The 22466-nt window shown below is 39.4% G+C and overlaps 1 protein-coding gene across 1 annotated transcript; it reads left to right on the forward strand.

Moving 5' to 3' along the window:
• The first annotated feature begins 3103 nt into the window (after positions 1–3103).
• On the forward strand, positions 3104–13005 carry ZNF45 (zinc finger protein 45). The gene is made up of 6 exons (XM_063109081.1): positions 3104–3211; positions 3301–3372; positions 4607–4653; positions 5557–5683; positions 6357–6452; positions 9901–13005. Exons 3-6 carry the CDS (start codon positions 4639–4641, stop codon positions 11712–11714), a joined length of 2052 nt encoding a protein of 683 aa, XP_062965151.1. The 5' UTR covers positions 3104–3211; positions 3301–3372; positions 4607–4638; the 3' UTR covers positions 11715–13005.
• The last annotated feature ends 9461 nt before the right edge of the window (positions 13006–22466 follow it).

A 22466-nucleotide genomic window follows, 5' to 3' on the forward strand; every position in this document is an offset into this window, starting at 1 on the left:
ATAAAGTCTGAATGTCCCCTAAAATTCTTGTGTTGAAACTTAATCTCCATTGTGGTGGTATTAAGAAGTTGGGCCTTTTGGGAAGTGATTAAGTCATGAGGGAGCTCTAATAAAAGAGGCTTCAGGGAGAGTTTGCCTCTCTTACTCTTTTGCTCTCTTGCCATGTGACAACATAGCAAGAAAACCCTCATCAGACGCATGATCTGCTAGAGCCTTGATCTTAGACTTCCCAGCCTTCGGAACTGTGAGAAATAAATTTCTATTTTTTATAAATTACTCAGTGTGGTATTTTGTTATAGCAGCGCAAGCAGATTATGAAAACTTATTCTGTAATAGCCCCTCCTCCCATCTCTTCTTATCCCTTTACCCTGCCTTATTGTTCTTTAAAGCATCTTTCAGTGTATATTGTTGGTTTGTTATGCCTTTGTACGCGTTATAACCCCAGCTCCATGAGATCAAAGTCTCTACTTTGTTCATTGCTGTATCTTTCATGTCTAGTACCTTGGCTGGCACAGAGTCAGCTTTCAATAATTATATGTTGAATGAACAATTCAGGAGATAAATAATGAGGCCCTGATGTACATGATGTATCTATCACATATTCATTAAGTCACTAACACAGATTTTCCAAGTGCTTGCAGCAGCATAGTAAGTGTTGGGGATGCAGCAGGAAACAAAACTCCCTGTGGGACAGATGTAATGAATATAAATAAGTAAAATATTTGGTAAGATGTTAGAGAATGATAAATGCTAAGAGAAAAGAATTAAGCAAGGATGGGGGATAGGAAGTGTTGGGTTATGATTAGGAGATTGAAATTATCTATAGGTTGCCCAGGGAGGAACTGTTTGAGGTAGTGACATTTGAATAAAGAAGGAAGTGGTTCTTGGTGTGGACCTTCTAAGTCTCTCTGGCCCCAACCTATTCCCTCTCAGACCTCCTCTTATCTGCTGGGAGAGTAATCTGTTTCCAACACAAAAAGAATCTTCTTACTTTCCTTTCTTTGAGTCAAATCCTTCAGTGCTTTCCTGCTGACTTGTGGATAAAATTGGGACTTGCACATCATTGTGGTTTGAGTCCTGCAGGAAGGCCCATCTTTTTCTGCCTCTTGTTTGTCTTTACATCATAACAGTCATTCTCTGACAGTTTTTCTGTGATTCTGCTTCTCTTTGGCTACTAAACCTCAGTCACCTCCCCCTTACCCCCACCCACAGGGCTCAGGTCAAGCCACATCTATGTAGAACCCCCTACATTCCAATGGGCTTAGGGGCCTGTTCCTTGTGCTGCCACAGGACTCTGTGCACTGCTGTGCTGGCACTTAGTTAGCTATGTGTGGCATAGTTGCTGGTTTCCTAATCACTAGACTTTGAGCATTGTAAGACTGGGGAATTGTATCTCTTTTAGTAAAGTTCCCGTAAGTGTTCATTAAATTCTTGAACTCATTTATTTAGTGAAGAATTAATAAATTAACCTGTCTACTGCTACCTATGTAGGCAGTGAAATAGTTGTCATTCTCAATATTTTGATGGACATATTCTGTGGATTCTGTAACAGGGATCCATGTAGGCACTAGCTTTGAAGAGCAGAAAGCACCTTTCTAAGGTGGTAGTTTAAAAAATCTGTAGATTCCTTTCCTTCCAAATATGACCTTAATCTTGCCTGAGGACAGCAAATATTGTGAAAGACCTAGAGGAAAAGCTTGGAAATAAGACCTTCCTCTCCAAATCCTCCCAATTGGGGTCAGCCTCAGAATTTTACAACTCAAAGAGACCTTAGACCAACTAGACTAGTCTTTCCATGTACCTTTGCCTGTCTCTCTGATGGTGGGTTTATTCATTCTTTAAATCAGTTCTGCTGAGCAGTTGTTACAGGTACTGTTTTAGGTGTTTAGGATATAAATCTAAATAAGCGTTAATCACAAGACAGATGGTTGATTTACTAATTATCCCTTTTCTGCCAGAGATGATGGAAGGAGCCTCCTGCCAATATAGTAGGGTTCCATAGTAGGGTTCTTGTATCTGAAGTAGGAGGACTTAATAATAATTGACTCATCAATAATAAATTAAACAATAACTAATACTAATCACTTAATTTGGGTATTTTACTTTCAATTTCCACCCTCCTTAGAATCAGAATCATACTCTGAAAGCTACAAGGAGAACCTGTTTTAGGGCCACTGTGTGTGGTTGGGTGGGTTGTTCACTGTGCAGGGGCTTTTGGTTGAAGGGTCAAATGGTATCTGGAATCCAGTCCATGCTCTGCTCATCAAGCTGTGTGCAGCCATATAGCTACCTCAGGTGTGTTAGTTTAGGCTGCAGTAACAAAAACACCAGTTAGACCGGGCAGTTTAAACAACAAACATTTATTTCTCATAGTTCTGGAGGCTTGGAAGTCTAAGATTTAAGGCATCAGTAAATTTGGTGTTTGGTGAAGCTGCTCTTCCTGATTTGCAGAAGCTGTCTTCTTGTATCCTTGTATGGGAGAGCCAGGGAGAGTAAGAGAGAGAGCTGGCTCGCTTCCTTTTCTGGTAAGGACACTAATCCCATCATGGGGGCTCCATCCTCGTGACCTCATTACCTCCCAAAGGCCCCGTCTCCCAAGACCATCACTTTAGGGCTTCAACCTATGAATTTTGAGGAGACACAAACATTCAGTCCATACATTGAAGAAGGGGCTCCTTGACTATTTAATGTAAAGCAGCCATATAGATATATAGGTAACTTGTATTGAATGTTTAAACTGCCAGACACTGTTCCAAATGTTTTATGTATATTGTTACTTAGGCAATTATGAAGTTGGTGTTATTATTATTATCCCCAATTTATAGATTAGATATTGAGGCACAAGGTACTAGCAAGTTGGAGATGTCAGTGTTCAAATACTGGTGGGCTGCTTCCAGAGCATACACTCCTCACAACTCTGTTCTCTTCTCCCTCACGCATGTCCTTTGGTTTCAGAGTCCGCTCCCTGTTTCTATGTCTTTTATCCTAGCTCTCAAGCTCTCATTTCTCTTTTCTTGAGACCTTACACTCCCATCTGCTTGTTTTTGTCTTTAGAAGCAAGAGAGACAAGATTTAGAATACTGGCTCTAGTGTGAGAACCGGATTCACTTACCACTCTTGCCTCTTGACCTCACCAAGTCTCAGCTTCCTCACCTGTTAAATGGATACAACAGTTGAATCATTATTTATTGAGAACTTCCTAAAATGCCAGGTACTATGCCAGGGGCACTACATAAATTCACTCATTTATTCCCACGATAATCCTATGATTAACATTCTGTTTTTATCTTTTTCTTATAGCTGAGGATAGCACAGAAGTTTAGGTGATTGGACGAAGGTCATATGACTAGTACAACAGTAGCTTCTTCATAGGTAAGTTTGGGGTACCTTAATGAAACTGCTTGCCAAATGCTTTCCAGGTCCCCTAACATGTACTTAATGTTTATTTAATGTTAAACACTACCATTTTCTGTTGTTTTTATCACAACTATGATTACTATAGCTTGTTAATTTCAATGACATATCGATTATCAAAATTATGGTTAAATAAATCTTGTGGAGTCACAGGTTTTTATTAATTTTTCTTTATCTCTATGATAGAGTCTTTTAAAGGGCCTAATGTTAAAGTAAATTTTGCAAGGTCTTATATCTTTTAAAAATCAATCATCTGTATAGTCAAATTCATAGAGACAAAGTAGAATAATGGTTATCAGGGGCTGGGTGAGGCAGTATGAGGAGTTACTGTTTAATGGGTACAGAGTTTCAGTTTGGGATGATGAGAAGGTTCTGGAGATGGGTAGTGGTGATGATTACGCAGCAATGTGAATGTACTTAACTGAACTATACACTTAGAAATGGTTGAGATGGTAAATTTTATGTTTCATCTTTACCAAAAAAAAAAGTCATCGTGTAATCTTAAATATTATTGCTAAGGCATTAAATTAAGTATGACAAACCAAGAGAGAATAACAGATATTTCAGTTTCAAAGTTTAAAGGTGATTTTCATGTGACAGAGCAACAGCCTCTAAAGTCTCCATTGATAGAAAACATTATGAGGATGGGTTTTATGTTACTGAATATTACTTGCTCTTCTGCAGCTAAGAAATAAGGTACCCTGAAAGTATTCTTTGAGCTTTCCATTTACTCATTTAATTCTTACAATAATTCTATGAGATTTTTATAGAAAAAAATCTTTATAAAATTTATAAAATCTTTTTATAAAAGCATTGAGGCACAGAAATATTAATAATTTGTCCAAGATTTCACAGCTAATAAGTAGCAGTGTTTTGAACCTAGGCATTTAGCCCCACAGAGGCTATTTGGTTAACCTGGGTACTTTATTCTCAATTTCCACCCTCTCTAGAATCAGAATCATACCCTGAGGGCCACAGGAGAACTTGTGTTAGGGCCACTATGTATGGTTGGGCGGGTCACTCACTGCCAGGGGCTCTCAGTTGAAAGAATGAGCAGTGTCTGGAATCCAGCCTACACTCTGCTCATCAAGCCACCCTGAGGAAGGGGTACCATTGGATTTCACCTAAAGCAGCCGTATAGGTTAGCAACATCTCACAACTTTTTTCTCCTTCCCGCATATGGCTTCCTAAGACTCAGCCCTTCCCCAGAAGGAGGAGGACGAAATGACCAAGTTCAAGGTTAGTTGAGCTTGCTTTTCTGGGTTTTATTGTTATCTTATTTCTCAAAGATTATACACATCTTGTTTCTTTTTCTTGGGAAGGCTTAAGGAGACCAATAGGCATTTGAGAACCCCTCATGTGCTAGATGCTTGCTACTTTTTATTTTAATGTAGTTTAATTTTTGTTGTTTTATTTTATCATTTCTTATAATTTCACAAATAAGAGTAGAAAGTCAATAACAATGAAAAAAATCTGCCATTTTTCTATTTTCCTTACAAAATTTATTTTATTTTCCCATGTTCTTTCTCTCGTGTATTCATAACTATATATTTGTAATCATTATATAGATAAAATTCTCAAATTATATCTTTTCTGATTAATATTATATGCCCTACATTTTTAATGGCTGCATCATATCCCCTTGAATTCATGAATTCTGAGGGGTTGTGTGTGTGTTTGTGTGTGTGTGTGTGTGTGTGTGTGTGCGTGTGTGTGTGTATGTAGCAATTTTTTCCCTTTCCTGGACATTTAGGTATTTTAGAATTTTTACTCTTTGAAGGAACACTGTACTAACAGTTTTCCTATATATAACCATTTTCCCCAAAAAAGAATTTGAAATTTTGTCATTGTTTGTTCCTGGTGTTTTAGGAGCACTAAATTGAAAAGATATGTGATACCCTGGGTATTTCAAACATAGAAGAACAACTTTTTACATAGATATTTCAGCATTTATTATGAAATGAAAAAAATCTAAAATGTAATGTGCATTATTGGAATTGCTTAACTGTATTATAGTAAAGTTGACTCTGATCTCAGAATTGGGAACCACTTCCTACACATTCTTTCCACTTTTCTCAATGCTGCCCTTCTTCTAGTGGAGGTTGGTTATAAGCTTGAGGTTTCATGTGTTTAATGTTGTAGGAGGCAGTGACGTTCAAGGACGTGGCTGTGATCTTCACTGAGGAGGAGCTGGGACTCCTGGACTCTGCCCAGAGGAAGCTGTACCAAGATGTGATGCTGGAGAACTTCAGGAATGTGATCTCAGTGGGTGAGGACAGGCACTCTCTAGCTGAACATTAGCTCCCTGTGTTGTCTTTCTGTCCTTGGATATACAGGGCTTTGGAGCTCTTAAACTGGTTTCCAGTTTTCTAATCATCACGAGACACAGATAGGGAATTTTCTCAGTCTTTCTCCTTGGCTAAAGTTTATATTTTGTTAATGAACTGCAAATTGACAGCGTGACTGATATATATTTTTGTCCTTTATTAAACTGTGGTTATTTCTAATTAGTGGGTCATGATGCACGTTTAGTGAATTGTACCAGCATTTTTTAATGACAAAAAATAAGGTAGAAAATATCAGAGCCTTTGGCAATAACTGCACATTGCAGCAACAACTATAGCCTATTGCCAAGAAGAGTTTGAGAAACAGTGGAGAGGGTGTGATGCAAACAGACTTTTTTCCCAGTAATTTATACTTACCTCTGCAAATCTTGGTTCTCATGCATATCTTGGTAAATGCATAAAATGTATTTCCTCCAATGGTTCCTGATTAAAATTTGGAAAACACTAATTTTGATAACCAAAATGAAGAAATTAAAATTTGAAAACACTAATTTTGATGACCAAAATTAATTAAGATGATACAGTGAGAATGACACTTTTTAGTAATTTTGGCGTCTAATGTTTTAATTTTAAATATTTATCCTTATCTTTTCACAGGGCATCAGACCTTCACACCAGATGTTATATCTCAGTTAGAGAGAGAAGAAAAGCCTTGGATGATGAAGATGACAAACCAGAGCAATAACTTCTCAGGTGAGAGTCATGTGACTCTGAGTCTATCCTGTTTCTCGTCACCTCCACAGCTTTGGCACTGGTATAAGCCTATGCCTTGTCTGTGGATTCCTGTAGCAGTCTTTTTGCTCCTCTTACTCTTCAATCTTGCTCTTTTATAATCTGTTCTCCACTTGAATTGATTCTTTTGAATGTTAGATCATGTCATTCCTCTGCTCAAAACCTCCAATAGCATATTTGATTCAGAGAAAAATTCAGGTAAAGTGGCTTATAATGATCCGTGTGTCTGCTCCTCCCTCTTCCGCCATCCCTCTGTAAATACAACATGTAATCCCCCCCCCGCCCCCCCCGTGTCAGACAGTTCCATCCACACTGGCCTCTTTACTAGGCCAAGGATGCTCCTGCCTCATCATATGCTACTTGAGCTTCTTTCTGTCAGCAGTGGTCTTTCACTCTGTCATCCTCTTGGTCCCTCCCTTACTTCATTTAGGTCTCTTCTCAGATGTAACAACATAAGAAAGGCCTCTCATGACAACTCTGTTAATTATACCTTCTTATTCCTTCATTCCCCGTTTTGTTTTACATCTAAGCACTGATCACCACTTAACCATATTAGCATATATTTTTGTTTACTTATCTTACTACATTCCCCCTAAAATGTAATCTCAGGAGAGGAGAAATTTTGTCTGTTTTGTTTATTGCTATATCCTCAGTATATAAAACAGACCTGGCAGAGAGCAAATTTGCTGTAAATATTTGTTGAGTGAGTAAATGAGTTAATAATGGTTACAGGGACTTTTTTCCATTAGTCATGGAGATCTTAATGGTTGGTAAACAAAAATGTGTGATGAAGGCATAGTCAAGCACTATTTTTCCCCCGATGATTGTTCAATCTAATACTAATTTATTAGTTGCTTTTGGATATGTGTAGGTATAAATTCATTAACCCATTGTGTTAGTTTGTCCGGGCTGCTATAACAAAATACCTAAGATTGGATGGCTTCTAAACAGCAGAAATTTATTTCTGACAGTTCTGGGGGCTGGGAAGTCCAAGTTTAAAGGCAACAGCAGATTCAGTGTCTGGTGAAGGCCTGCTTTCTGGTTCACAGATGGCACCTTCTTTCTGTGTTATGTCCTCACATGGTGGAAGGGATAAGGGGTTTTAGGCCTTTTTTTATAAGGTCACTGATTCCATTCACAAGGGCTGCCCTCATGACCTAATCACTTCCCCAATACCATCACCTTGGGAGTTGGAATTCCAACATATGAATTTTGGAGGTGTACATAGATTTAGACCATAGCATGCACATCTAATGAAAGCTTAGCTTTGCAGTTTTAACCAAATTGAATATCATTTCCCCCTTGTGGCTTTTCTGTACTCTTTAGTAGTGAATCATACTCTTTTGATGAAGACTACTTTTTAAAATAAAGATTCTCATAACCACTTTTTAGGCAAGTCCCCTATACAAGAAAATGTCTATATATAAGGAAAGAAAACTTTTCAGAAAATAACTAACTTTCAAGTTAGTCTTTCCTTTCAAAGATTTTCCTTGTAGCAGCTATCCACCTCTTTCAAAGAATATTATCTATTGTTTTAGTCATCCCTATTCCAGAATATGGTATATATGGCCATGCCTTTATTTTCTACAAAATTAGCCATTAAATAAATAAATATCATAGAAGATAGATAGCCATTAAATAAACACATGTTTAAAAAGGAAATCTTAAACAGTTTTCTCTTAATTCTAATAAAGGCCTAACGTCATTTTCAACTGGAAATGTTATATATAACCTGGGTGGAATCAAGAAATTGCCCTCCTCAAATTGATGCATCCTTAGGAAGATTAAAAAAAAAATCACACTTTAAAACGATAACTTGTAAAATATATACAAAAACAATAAACTATGTAGGCATGAACTTAAGGGAAACACATTATTTTTTTCAAGTTTCCATCATTACAATATAAATTTCCATTTGAACAATTTAATAGTTTGATTAAGGAATTGATACCTTCCTTAATCATTTGACAGTGGCTTAAAAACAAAGCAGATGAATGGAAATTGCCAGGGGTATGTGGTGGATGTGGAGAATTTATAATTTGATATTGGATGGTAAAAGAGGCCCCACTGATAAGATGTTAATTGAAGAGAGACCTGAAGAAGAGAAGAGCATGCCATATGGCTGATTGGTAGAACGGAGCTTCAAGGAAAACATAACTCTTCCTGTCCAGTGTTGACTTTGAGAATCTGTATTGTTGCCATATCTGTTTTCTCCTCACAAGTTCTTCTTCTGTTGTAAAAAATTAGCTTCTAAGTTTTCACTTTTTTCCCCCTGGTTATAGAAACTTTAGCTGATATCAGGTTTTCAGTTATATAATGTATGTTATTACTGTAGCCTCTTCCCCCAGTTGTTCTCATGGAGGATATTTCCCAGCAGGAGATGAAGGACCACTGTCTACATTCTAAACTTTAGGCACATAGGTGGTGTTTTAGTCCCTTTTGTGTTGCTATAACAGAAGTACCTGAAACTGGGTAATGTATAAAGAACAGAGATTTATTTGGCTTACGATTCTGGGACAGCTGCATATGGCACAGGCCTCAGGCTGCTTCTACTCATGGTGGAAAGCGGCAGGCAGCCAGCAGGTACAAGCAGATCACATAGCAAGAGAGAGAGGGAGAGGTGGTTTCAGGGTCCTATGAACAACCAGCTCTCATGGGAACTAACAGAGCGAGATTTCACTCATTACTCCCCCTCCCCCAGGGAGAGCATTAATCCATTCATGAGGGATACTCCCCCATGATTCAATCAGTTTCCAACACTGCCACATTGGGGATCAAATTTCCACATGAGTTTTGGAGGGGACAACACATCCAAACTCCATGAGGTGGTAAGGTATTTTCTTCCAAACATGTCTTTCCAACCTGTTTAGTGCCTCAGAGGCTCCTAACGTTGATGTAAACTTCCAATGAGATAATCCAAGGCAAAGGTTTTTGTCATTGCCGTGTCAAAATCTTCTGGTAATCTATCTGTAGAGGTTTTACTAGACACTTTGAGCAGTGCTCCTTTGTTCAGATGTCCATGCAATAGGCAGAATTATGTGGAAGCCGTTTATTAAACACCTGCTGAGCAAAAGAAGACAAGGCTTTTAGAAAGGTGCAACTTCTTGGTAAAGATTTTTTTTTTTTTTTTTTTTTTTTGCTCTGCAGCCACCAGATTTCTTACTTGTAGCTCACTTATGAAATTTAGTGTGATTCTAATGGGATCTTACTAATGTGAATGGGAGCCTGTTGGATTGCCTCTTGGCTTCTGGGGGTATGTAAATCAGGTAACTTGATACGTGATGATAAAGAAAAACAGAACCTTCTCCTGTTCAATAAAGCACTGGGCTGTGGGTGTAAGTTTATAATCTTGACATCTTTGAACCAAGTGTTTACATGCTCCATCTCCGAATTCTCTTCATCCTTTTAGGAGGCAAGAATCTAAATGAAAAGACTCTGCAAGAAGTAGGATTAAGATACCTACCACAAGAAGAGCTTTTCTGCTCACAAATCTGGCAGCATATTACAAGGGAGTTAACCAGGTGTCAAGAATCCATGATAAATATTCAAGGAATTGGCTCTCAGTTGGGAAAACAAGGTGATGTACCCTATAAAGATGAGGAGTTCAGTAATCCGAGTTCACATCTTCAAGTCCACAACAGAGTCCACACTGGTGAAAAACTGTACAAAGGTGAGGGGTGTGAGAAAAGTTTTATTAGGGACTCTCATCTTCAAATTAACCAGAGGGCCCATGCAGGAGAGAAGCCCTACAAATGTGAAAAATGTGATAATGCCTTTCGTCGGTTTTCAAGTCTTCAAGCCCATCAGAGAATCCACAGTAGAGAGAAGTACAAATATGATGCATTGTGTAAGGGTTTCAGTCAGAGATCACGTCTTCACCATCATCAGAGAGTTCCCACTGGAGATAATTCATACAAATATGAGGAGCATGGGAGGAGTGTCAGGAAAAGCTCACATTGTCAAGCTCCTCTGATAGTCTATAGAGGAGAAAAACCCTACAAATGTGAGGAGTGTGGGGTGGGCTTCAGTCAGAGTTCATATCTCCAAGTCCATCAAAGAGTCCATGCTGGAACGAAACCTTATAAATGTGAAGAGTGTGGAAAGGGCTTTAGTTGGCGTTCACGACTGCAGGCTCATCAGCGAATTCACACTGGAGAGAAACCATACAAATGCAATGCATGTGGCAAGGGCTTTAGTTATAGCTCACACCTTAACATTCATTGTAGAATCCACACGGGAGAGAAACCTTATAAATGTGAAGAGTGTGGGAAAGGCTTTAGTGTGGGTTCACACCTTCAAGCCCATCAGATAAGCCATACTGGGGAAAAACCATACAAATGTGAGGAGTGTGGGAAGGGCTTTTGTCGGGCCTCGAATCTTCTGGACCATCAGAGAGGCCATACTGGAGAGAAACCATATCAATGTGATGCATGTGGTAAGGGCTTCAGTCGTAGCTCAGATTTTAACATTCATTTTAGAGTTCATACAGGTGAAAAACCCTATAAATGTGAGGAGTGTGGTAAGGGCTTCAGTCAGGCCTCAAACCTTCTGGCCCATCAAAGAGGCCACACTGGAGAGAAACCATACAAATGTGGTACATGTGGGAAGGGCTTTAGTCGGAGTTCAGATCTTAACGTTCATTGTAGAATTCACACAGGAGAGAAGCCCTACAAATGTGAGAAGTGTGGCAAGGCCTTCAGTCAGTTCTCAAGTCTTCAAGTGCATCAGAGAGTGCACACTGGAGAGAAACCATATCAATGTGCTGAGTGTGGGAAGGGCTTCAGTGTGGGTTCCCAGCTTCAAGCCCATCAGAGGTGCCACACTGGAGAGAAACCATACCAGTGTGAGGAGTGTGGGAAGGGCTTCTGTCGGGCCTCAAATTTTCTGGCTCATCGTGGTGTCCACACGGGAGAAAAACCATACCGATGTGATGTGTGTGGGAAGCGCTTCAGACAGAGATCCTACCTTCAAGCCCACCAGAGAGTTCACACAGGAGAGAGACCATACAAATGTGAGGAGTGTGGGAAGGTCTTCAGTTGGAGCTCCTACCTTCAAGCCCACCAGAGAGTTCACACTGGAGAAAAACCGTACAAGTGTGAGGAGTGTGGGAAGGGCTTCAGTTGGAGCTCAAGTCTTATAATTCATCAGCGAGTTCATGCTGATGATGAGGGTGACAAGGACTTTCCTTCAGCAGAGGACTCACATAGGAAAGAAGCCCTATAAAGTGATATGTTTTAATATCTCAAATGGGTGCCGAACTATTTTAATTATCAGAGCTGTTAGAGGAGATAAAACTTTTGTTTCGTAAAAGGATCAGTATTTCAGCCAGAGTTTGACATGCCACAGTGGTCAGAAGACCACGCAGCAGAGAAGCCTTGTGAGAGTGGAGACATGGATTTCATTCAGAACCCTGACCCCTTAGCAGATACATGCAGACAAGAGGCTCAGGAAGGATGAGTCTGATCTGTAGTTAAAAGAAGTACTAAGATGGGAATGCCAAATTCTATTCCACTAGAATATAAGCTCCAAGAGAGTAGGGATTTACTTTGTTGACTGCCAAATCTACTCTGCCTTTCAGTGCCTAACATATTGTAAGTTTTCAGTAATATTTGAAATTACTGTCATATTTGAAATTCAGTCATTTGAAAACTTTATTCAGTTTATCTCAAAGTTTTTATAAAATTATACTCAGAAGAGTAATTCAAGGATTGGAGTACATTTAAGTTATTCATACAGGCTCATTTTCCCAATCCTGCAGGCCCTGTGGAACTAGTATTTATCAGACTGAAGGTTGCAACTCTTTAGTGGGTCCAGAAATCAGTTCTGTGGCTTGTGACCAGCTCTTTTGTATGAGAACAGTACTTTACTGAGGTATAATTTGCATGCAGTAGCATGCATGAATCTTAAGTTTATGGCTTCATGAATTTTAACGAAAGTATAGGCTTGTGTAATCATCACCAAGATCAAAGTACACAATATTTCTTTAAACCAGAAAGTTTCCTTGTGTCCATTTCCAGTCATCCCCACCTCCAGTGCCAAGTATTATGGTTTCTGTACCATGAATTAATTAGGTCTGTTCCTGAGCTTCATATGAATTTGGTGTGTACTCTTTTGGTGTCTGGATTCTTATGATCAAATATTATCATCTCAGTGGATTCAGAGAAAGCATTTGACAAAATTCATCATTCATGATAAAAAAAAAATTTTCCATAAGGTATGAGGCATCAATGAAAATCATACAAACTGACATTTTTTTTTTTAAATTGAGGAACAATTTGTATACAGCAAGACAAACTCTAGTATAGCATTATGAGTTCTGGCTTACTGTTATGTAACTACCACCACCACAATCAAGACATTTAGCAGATCTAGCACTCCCTGGCCTGAATTTCCCTTGCTCTGTATAGTCAGCCCCTCCTCCCCTCACCAGCCCTTAACAACCACTGACCCATTTTCTGTCTGTATAGTTTACCTTTTCCAGCGGTGTCATATAAATGGAATCTTGCAGTATGTATCCATTTGAGATTGGCTGCTTTCACTTAGCTTAATACTTCTGATCATCCATTTTGTTGTGTCAGTATTCATTCCTTTTTATTACTGAGTAGTATTCTGTTGTACGAATGTACCACAGATTGTTTATTCATTTACTGCTTGAAGGATATTTGGGTTTCCAGATTTTAGCAACTATGAAGAAAATGGCTATAAACATTTGCATATATAAAACTATGTATCAACATAAATTTTCTTTTGTCTTAGTAAATACCTGGGAGTGGAATTGCTGGGTTGTATGGTAAGAGTATGTTTAACTATGAAAAACTGACAAACTTTCTTAAAATAACTACCATTTTGCATTCCCACAAGTATATGAAAGTTCCAGTTCCTTATCCTCACCAATACTTGGTATATTAAGGTTTTGTTTTGTTTCTATTTTGTTATTATTATTTCAGAGGTTTATAGTGATATCTCATTTTGGTTTTAATTTACATTTCCCTGATGACTATTTGAGCGTCTTTACATATATGCTCATTTGCTATCCATATACCTATTTCCTTTGGTAAACAGTGTTCAGATATTTTGACCACTTAAAAAAAAAACTGGATTGTTTGTTTTCTTACTCTTGATTTTTAAGAGTTCTTTATATGTTCTGGATACACATCTTTGTCAGTTATGTGTTTTGCAAATATTTTATCCCATATGTAGCTTGTGTTTTTATTCCATTGACAGTATTTTTCACAGAGTGGAACTATTTTTTTATTTTTGAAGAAGTTCAGTTTTTGTCTTTGATGGATTGTGCTTTTGGTTTTGATATAAGAAACTGCCTAATCCAAGGCCACATAGAATTTTTTCTACTTTTTTATCAAGAATTTTATGGTTTCAGGTTTTGAGTTAATCCTTGTATAAGGTTTGAAGGTCCATTTTTTTGCATATAACATTTAATTGAGTGTCCTTTCAACATTGAATTGCAATTGCACCTTTGTGAAAAATCCATTGAGCATACATGTGTGGGTCTTTTCTGGTCTCTCTTTGGTTCCATTGATCTATGTGTCTATCATTTTGCCAAATACTGTACTGTCTTGGCTCTTGTAGCTGTATAAAATGTCTTGAAATCAGATAGTGTGAGTCTTCTAACATCATTCTTTTTCAAAAGTACTTGGGGGCCCGGCCAGTTAGCTCAGTTGGTGAGAATGTGGTGTTGGTAAAACTACAGTCAAGGGTTTGGATCCCCATACAGGCCTGACACCAAAAAAAAAAAGGAAGTATTTTGGATATCCAGTTTGTTTGCCTTTCGATAACTTTTAGAATCAGCTTTGTGATTTCAAAAAACAAATTGCTGGGATTTTTATTGGGATAGCATTGAATATAGAGTTGAGTTTGAGGACAGTTGACCTCTTAGTATTTGTGAATGTTCTAAACCATAGACATAGTATTTTATGTATTTTGGTGCTAAATTAAATGGTATTATTTTTCAGATTTAAATTCTCAATTGTTCATTGCTAGTATATAGAAATACAACTGATTGTTTTATGTTGACCTTGTATTGTATCCCACAATTTTGCCAAACTAACTTACTAGTTCAAGTAGGTGTTCTGTAGATGCCTTGGGATTTTCTGTGTAGGCAATTATGTCATCTGTGAAAAAGCTTATTTTCTCCCTGCCAGTCTATATGCCTGTTACAGCAACTCCACGGTGACATGGGTAAACTCCCTCCAAGGTTAGATTTGGATGCCAAAGCTCATGACAGTAGTCCTTTGGCATAGTCAAAAAAAGGTAGTGTTGGGGGGTGGGCGTGGGGATGGCTGTCTGCAAAGAAGTCCAGAACAGAGAGAATAGGCAGTGTTCCAGGCATTTTATAGACAGGAAGTCCCACCAGCTTCAAGTTTAGAAGAGGTGGTGGGAAGGCATGTGCACTTGGCAGGGGTGGGTGAATCTTATCAGTACTGTGGAGGAAGAAATGGACAGGGGCAGGAGATGAGGCTTACAGTTGCGTGCACTAAGTCAAAGTCCAAGTTTCTTTCCTGTGATCTTCACATTTCACCCCTGATGTTTGGGTTAGCACAGAAACCTAGATTTCCTGTAAATAAACTATTTGAGGGTTTTGTTTGTTTTTGCAGCTGGCTGGTATAGGGATTGAACCCTGGGCCTAGGTGTTATCAGCACCATTCTCTTAAACAACTGAGGTAACTGGCCAGCCCCTAAACGTATTTGAAAGAGACCAAATTTGCAAAGTTGATTTAATATAATTTAGGCCAGCAACTTTAATAGCTCCCTGAAAGATAATATGTGGCCAGATAATCTAGGCAGAAGAGGGCAGCCAGGAGAAGAAATCAGTGGAGATTTAGGAAATCTCTTGCCATATTTTAGTAATTTAGTAATACAATTGACTATTTGGGTTTGTTGTTTTATCTGTTGAACTATTCTGGAGACTTTTCCTGTTTTATTGACCTACGTGCAGCCAGAGGTTTCCTTCATGGTTCCACCTTGAGATGCTAGTAGGTAGTCTAGTGCAATATGTTATCAGCTACCATAGCAGCTACAGAGCTTTATCTCTCATTAAGGTCTTGCAAATCTTGTGCTGTTTGGTATATATGGTCTGCCAGGAATGTGACTTTGTTTGGCACACAGCTCTAAGAGCTAGTCTGGGAAGGACATAAAACAGTGCATATGTGTGAGGACCATATAGTTTCAATAGCTATATATAATATCAATTGTTGGTGAGACCAGGAAGAGTGTGGGATTTATGAAGAGAAAGTTAATGAAAAAGGACCTGGTGAAATTGCGGGAGTGCCTGGGGAAGTAAAGGAGCTGGAGGGTGACCAGAGGGGATGGTAAGTATTTAATATGGATATCAAATACCTCCAAGGGAACAGGATTTAGTTGTATGAGTGGTTACCCAGGCTGGGGTACCTGTTAGCAGGCCTAGCATTGTTGGAGTTTTATCTCTTAGGTGACATATTCTGTTACTGTTTCATAGATGTTATCTGGCAAGTTGAAGAAGTAGGAAGTGTTGTGGTGGGATGGAATAGTGGACAGTGAAGCATGGGTTGTTGGACAAGGGGATTGGAACTAATGTAGTTGTGGAGGTCGTGGGGAGTGTAGGGGCAGTTATCACATCTAGGTCCCAACTGTCAAGCATGGAAGGAGATGGAATTTTGGGCCTTTGTGAACAGATAATTTCACCCAAAGGATGAAATTAAGTGGTGGGGCACCAGTAGGTGTTAGCTGACTAATTTGCAGGGCACTAGCTTATACCTAAAGGGCAACACGTGAAGAGGGAATAGAATGGGACAAGGACAAATCTAAATAATCTACTGGTGTTCCTTGATGTAGTAGAGTAGGTAGTGGGCAATGGTTAGGTCCCAGTGTACTGTCATTCATCAGGGTTGTGTATATTTAGGTAAGTAAGGGCCTGATGATGAGCTTTAGCTTCTTGCAGAATGTGATTACATTGTGTGGGAGAGAACAATATGGAGTTGCAGAGACTTTAAGCAGCGAGGGTGGGAGCTCCAGTTAAGCAGTCTACAATAATCATTGACTGGGCGGGGAACAGAGCGTAAGCATAGATTGAAACTTGGAGGATAAGGTGACTGAGAAGAAAGGGCAGTTGGGGAAGTTATAGGAGATAGTGGAGGTGATACAGGTGGGGTAGAAAAGCTAAGTTTGGGCTTAGAGCAGAGGGGACGTTAGAATCTTTGTTTTGGCATGAAATTGTGGCAATAAGATATCTTGGGATGTTGGTGACAAGGCTGGAACTGTCAGTTGTGCTGAAGTCATCATTTGGGATACTTTGGTCTGCTGGGCTAAGATCTTCATCCCTGAACTGATGGTTGTTGTCTGTGCTGTCATTTGTGATTGACTCATGGATGGTACCTGTAAGGATCTTCAAATAGAAGAGAATGGAGACCTGCTATGAGACCTGGGCTAACCCAAAGATCTCAAAGTTCTTCATTTGAGAAATTATTGCAAGAGTGACTGATGATCAAGGGATGCCCTGGGGCACATTTGGCTATATGTTGGGTGGCCACATATGCATCCTATGTATCCTTAAGAGGACTGCACATGCAGGTCCACGTTTTGTCATTTATTCTTTTACTTCCAGTTGTTATTGAGTAAATTCTTATGGGGAAGCTGTGAAATGACTGAATTCCCCAAGCGGGTGGAGGTGACAAAGGAGTTTGGCATTGATTTGGACTGAGTGTGAGCAAAAGAAAGCCCAAGAAGTTTGGCATTGGCTGCAGTGGTAGAATCCCTGACCTAGTTCATGAGTCAATTGAAATATGGTGAGGCCAGGTATGCTCCACAATGATATGTTTGGGCATTTGGTGTGTAGGCCTTAGCATGCTGGGGGTGTGTGTTTATAATGATGATAGTCATGGGCATTGTCATCACAGATCCTGTAGTGCCTCCCCCCAACTCCCCATTAACTATTGCTGAAATGGGCTGAAGCCAAAGCTGGCACCCTGTTTGAGAATTTTGGCACTGGGAACTAATTTAAGATCTTTCTCTTGTTTGGAAGAGCCACACAATTACAGGTGTGAGAACACATACCAAGACTTCTATTTCCTATGAAGAGGACCTCCATTAGCCAACCTTTAAAACTACTGGGAAGACACCAAGGTCAAGGGTTCAAATCCCCATACTGGCTAGCTGCAAAAAACCCCCAAAAACAAAAACAAAAAAGCTTTTGGGAGGAATAGCAGTTTATATAGAATAGCCTGTTTGGGGGTCATAGACCCTCAGTTCTCAGTGGATCCCATTCTATTATCTTCCCTGTAACTGAGTGCCCGTCCAGCACATGTTGTGCCAAAATGAAAAGAAATAGAACGGGGAGTATCGTTAACTGGGAAAGGGAGTTCTGTAGAGAACAAAAACAGGAGGGGGCAGGGTCCTTTCTTAAATTTTGGCAGGGTGTCATAGGACCTACAGGTTGAAAGTTCAGGGTAACTAAATGGGCAAAATAGTAAACCATTTGGGAAATCATCATCTATTTTGTAATTTTAATATATTCTTCCGTAGGCCATTATTTCTCTGTTACAAATGATGCCTTCTTATAAGGTTGATGTCTGAACTGAATGAGCACTAAAGTGTGTATCCTGATCCGGATCAGCGATATCTGGTGGCCCAAAGAAAACTAACCAAGTTTTGGTGATGTTAGCAGTAGCATTCTGGGAAGGATAAGCCAGTGTTAAGTATCAATCACTGTGACGGCAAAATGATTTGTGTCAGTACATTGGCACGGTGGCCAAATAAAATGATTTTACAGTGAGAGAAGGGTTATTCATCCTTTGGTCTAGACCTTCATTGGCCAAGACAGCAGTGGTCACATTGGGAGGATAGCATTTGGGTTAAGGACAGTGGCACGGAGATGCCGTGGGTTTTTGCCCAAAGTGTAAGCCTGGTGTCTGTGATGAGGGTATTACTTGAGTTTGAGAAATGAGAGCAAGTTACATTTAATACCAGTGACATTTAAATGAGCCAACTCCATGGGAGGTCCTTGATATGGGAGACTTTAATGGTAATACGTGGTGTCTGAGAAGCAATTTATTCCCAGTGTGGAAGGCTCAACGGGTTGAGCCTAAATGCAATCTTTTTTGAGCCCGTTGACTGAACCAAACAGCCCAGGAGTCTGTAAAAATATGAAAAACTGATGTAATTTTATTGTGATGTTCTCCATTGCCAAAGTGGCTGCAATCAGCTGTGTGAGTTGGGCCAATCCCTGGGTTCATCCTATGTCAGGGATGGCCCAGGCATGGGATGGAAAGTGGTAGTGTATTCCATCATGTGTTCTACTATTTGAAATAAATGGTCTCCCTTTCCACTGGATTTAGTTCATCCCAAGGGGCCCCACAAATGGCTAAGGGAGCTGGATCCATGGACTTGGCCAAAGCACAGAGGGTGGGAGAAGCCATATTTGTTTGTAGTCCGGCTATGCCTGTATCTTGCTGTATTCAGTAGGTACCATTTTCTTTTAATAAGGAGGCTTCAGTGGCTGTTCCAAGTCTGTGGGGTGTCGCTTCCATGACCCAGTGTAAAATAGGCAGTTCTTGAAGAGTCATAGGTCAGGGCTTGTGATGGCTTCTTTCTCAAGTAGGGCCCAGTCAGCCTCTAAGAGTTGTCTTTTAAGAGGAGCATGCCTCTCAGCTGCTGAGGATAGTTTGTATCAGAAAGCCATAAGGAGTTGTTGGCTATCATGTGTAGTCCAGATACTCCAAGAGACGTAAGACTTAGTAGTTAAGACTTCCACTGTAAAGGAGGCACTGGGTGGGAGGTGTGATGTCACTTATTGGATGGATTTTGGGGTGGGCCTTTGGGGTAATCCCCATTCCAATTAAAATAATTTTCCATCAATGGACATTTAGGTTGGTTCCATATCTTGGCTATTATAAACAGAGCTGTGATGAAGATGGGAGTGCAGATATCTCTTCGACATGATGATTTCCATTCCTCTGGATATATACCCAGAAGAAGGATTGCTGGATCATATGGAAGATCTATTTGTAGTTGTTTGAGAAACCTCCATATTGTTTTCCATAGTGGTTGTACTAAGTTACAGTCCCACCAACAGTGCAGTAGTGTCCCCTTTTCTTCACACCCTCACCAGCATTTGTTATTCATTGTCTTTTTGATCACAGCCAGTCTAACTGGAGTGAGGTGGTATCTCAATTTGGTTTTAATTTGCATTTCCCTGATGACTAGTGATGTTGAGCATTTTTTCATATATTTGTTGGCCATTTGTATGTCTTCCTTTGAAAAATGTCTATTCAACTCCTTTGCCCATTTTTTAATTGGGTCATTTGGTTTTTTACTGTATAATTGCTTGAGTTATGTGTATATCCTGGATATTAGTCCCTTGTTGGATGCATAATTAGCAAAAAATTTCTCCCACTCTGTAGGATTATTATATCTGTAGCATCTTAAAGATCAGGTCTAAATTTCCCAAAGAGGCCATTGAAGTTTCATTTGACCTTTGGTAAAATTCTGTCATTTCTGAAGATACTGAACTGAATTAGCACCATAATGGCAGAGAATCTAGTCAGCAGCAGAAGAGGGAGAATATCCTGTAGAGTAGAGTTACCCAGGGGATTAGAAAGTTAAATCAGAGGTAGAATACTCCCTTACTCAATCCACATCTGAGGAGCCAAAGAAGACTCCTTATGCAATCCTTAGTCAAAGGGTTAAGGAAATTTCCTCATACAATTTTCACCCAAATAGCCAAGGAAATAGAATAGTTCCTTGTACAATCACTGAAGAGCCAAAGAATCTCCCTTGTGCAATCCTTGAGAAACTGTTAGAATTTCCTTACACAGCTCTCAGCAGGAGAGCCAAGGAAAAACAGAATAGGCTTCACAGGAAGGCCAACGAAAAATCTCTTTGCTTGAAAGACAGTAATTCCTTACCATGACCCAACAGATATCTGGAGATTTGAATTAAAAATAGTGACTCACCACAGTGGGTCCTGATTTCCCTACCAGGAAGCCACACAAACAGTCTAAGAAGCCAGCCTAAATACCTGGTGAAGACAGTGGGGGACTGAAGAGTGGTCAGCACTCCATCTGAGTCACAGCACCTGAAAATCATCAAATAAAAACTAAATCCAGGCTTAGGTAAGAAGAGACTTTATTTTTAAAAACTATTGCAATAGGAAGAATCCTTCAGCTGTAATATCTGTAAATGTCTCAAAGTTCAGGCCAAGGGATTTTCTTTTATAGGGAGGAGTAAATAAGGCTAGAAAGAACTGTGTTGGGGGGAATGGGAAACACGATTGGACAGCTGAGCAGGAAAGGCTTTTGTGTGTGTCAAACTATTCTTGGGAGGGACGGTTTGGGGGGTTAGTCTGCATTTCTTTGCTGGTTCATGCTGAGGATGGATCAAAGCTCAAATGTTTTGAAGAGGAGAGAAGCCTAACTAAAGTTTGGTCAAATTAAGTTAGTGTGCATTTTGTCCAGATTGGTCAGTGGGTATAAACAGTTTAGGTAATCATTTTTGAAAAAGTATAGGAATTTGGAGTGTCTGTGTCTGCCCTTGTAGTAAATAAACAAAGGAGTTATCTAGGAGTCTTATTTAAGTCACATGGTCCAGGAAGCGGAGTCTTTGCAGTAAGTCGTTGTCCAGAACATGAAGAAGTGGGATGGGGAAGAAGAAGGAGGATTTCTTCACTATCACTGTTTTCCAGGAGTACAGAGCTCAGGTAAAGTTCAACACTGTCAGTTTCCTCAAGTTATTTGAGGCTTTATTGCTTCAAAAATACTTCCCCAAGTTTTGGAATTCAAGAGTTTTAAATCCATTGGGACACAGAATCTGAGGTTTCTGGTAAGTCTCACCAGAAAATTATGAGAGTATTTACTATAATTTGTAAATGAGCAGTTCAGCTGATTTGCCTTTTTCTGCTTTTTCAAAACATAGTTCCAATGCATTTGTGCAACATGAATTCAATTTGTATAAATATAGAGTTGATGTGGATAAATATGTTACAACAAAAATATATATATATATATATTTTTAAGTAGGTTACAATAAAAAATTTTTGAAAAATCATTTTTTTGAAAAGCCTGAAGATTATGAAATGGAACCAAAAGTTTTATTAATTTTTGCCATTAATGTGTCACCTTAAACATATATCTTGTTCTTATCCCAGGGTATCATCTCTTTAATTAGATATGATATTCCAGTTAGAAAAGAAAAGCTTAACATGATACAGAATCTCCAAAAGATGGTGTGATAGTTTGGGTATGATTTGCCCCCACTGAAACTCATGTTGAAATTTAATCCCAATGTGGCAGTGTTGGAGGGTGGGGCCTAGTGGGACGTGTTTGGATGATGGTTCCTTATGAATAGATTAATGCCTTCCCTCAGGGGTTAGTGAGTTCTCATTCAATTAGCTTCCTGCAAGAGCTGGTTGTTAAAAAGAGCCTGGCACTTCTTCCCCTTTCTCTCTCTTGCTTTCTCTCTGGCCATGTGATCTCCTTGCATGTGTCAGCTCCAATTCCATTTTCCACCATGAGTGGAAGCTGCCTGAGGCCCTCTCAAGATGGAGCTGTCCAATTGCGGTTTTTCCAGCCTACAGAACTTGAACCAAATAAGACTCTTTTCTTTATAATCACCCAGTCTCAGGTATTCTGTTATAGCAACACAAAATGGACTAATAGTTGGGCATTCAGGTGAGAATCATGTGGCAGTTTTTCACTGTAGATATCATCATATAGTCGCTTCTACATCCATCCTTGCTCCCTATGGTCTATTTTACACACAGGAGACTGAATGATCTTTTAAAATATAAGTCAGATCATGTCACTTCTCTGCTCATAAGCATCCATTGGCTCTCCATTTCATACAGAATGGAAGTCAGAGTTTTACAAGTGTCCTTAAAAGCCATACATAAATCTGCCACCTCACTACCTCTCTGAATTAATCTTTGCTTGTTTTCTCCTTGTTTTCCCTCCCAGAGCAGACTGCTTTCTGTGTCTCAGACATGCCAAG

Source organism: Cynocephalus volans, chromosome 10 (genome assembly GCF_027409185.1).
Source record: "Cynocephalus volans isolate mCynVol1 chromosome 10, mCynVol1.pri, whole genome shotgun sequence".
Classification (NCBI taxonomy): domain Eukaryota; kingdom Metazoa; phylum Chordata; class Mammalia; order Dermoptera; family Cynocephalidae; genus Cynocephalus; species Cynocephalus volans.

Bases quoted from the DNA above. Each gene is read 5' to 3' on its own strand.
- ZNF45 (XM_063109081.1), top strand. The intron at 5,684-6,356 runs GTGAGGACAGGC...ATCTTTTCACAG, and splicing joins CAGGAATGTGATCTCAGTGG to GGCATCAGACCTTCACACCA. The intron at 6,453-9,900 runs GTGAGAGTCATG...TCATCCTTTTAG, and splicing joins CCAGAGCAATAACTTCTCAG to GAGGCAAGAATCTAAATGAA.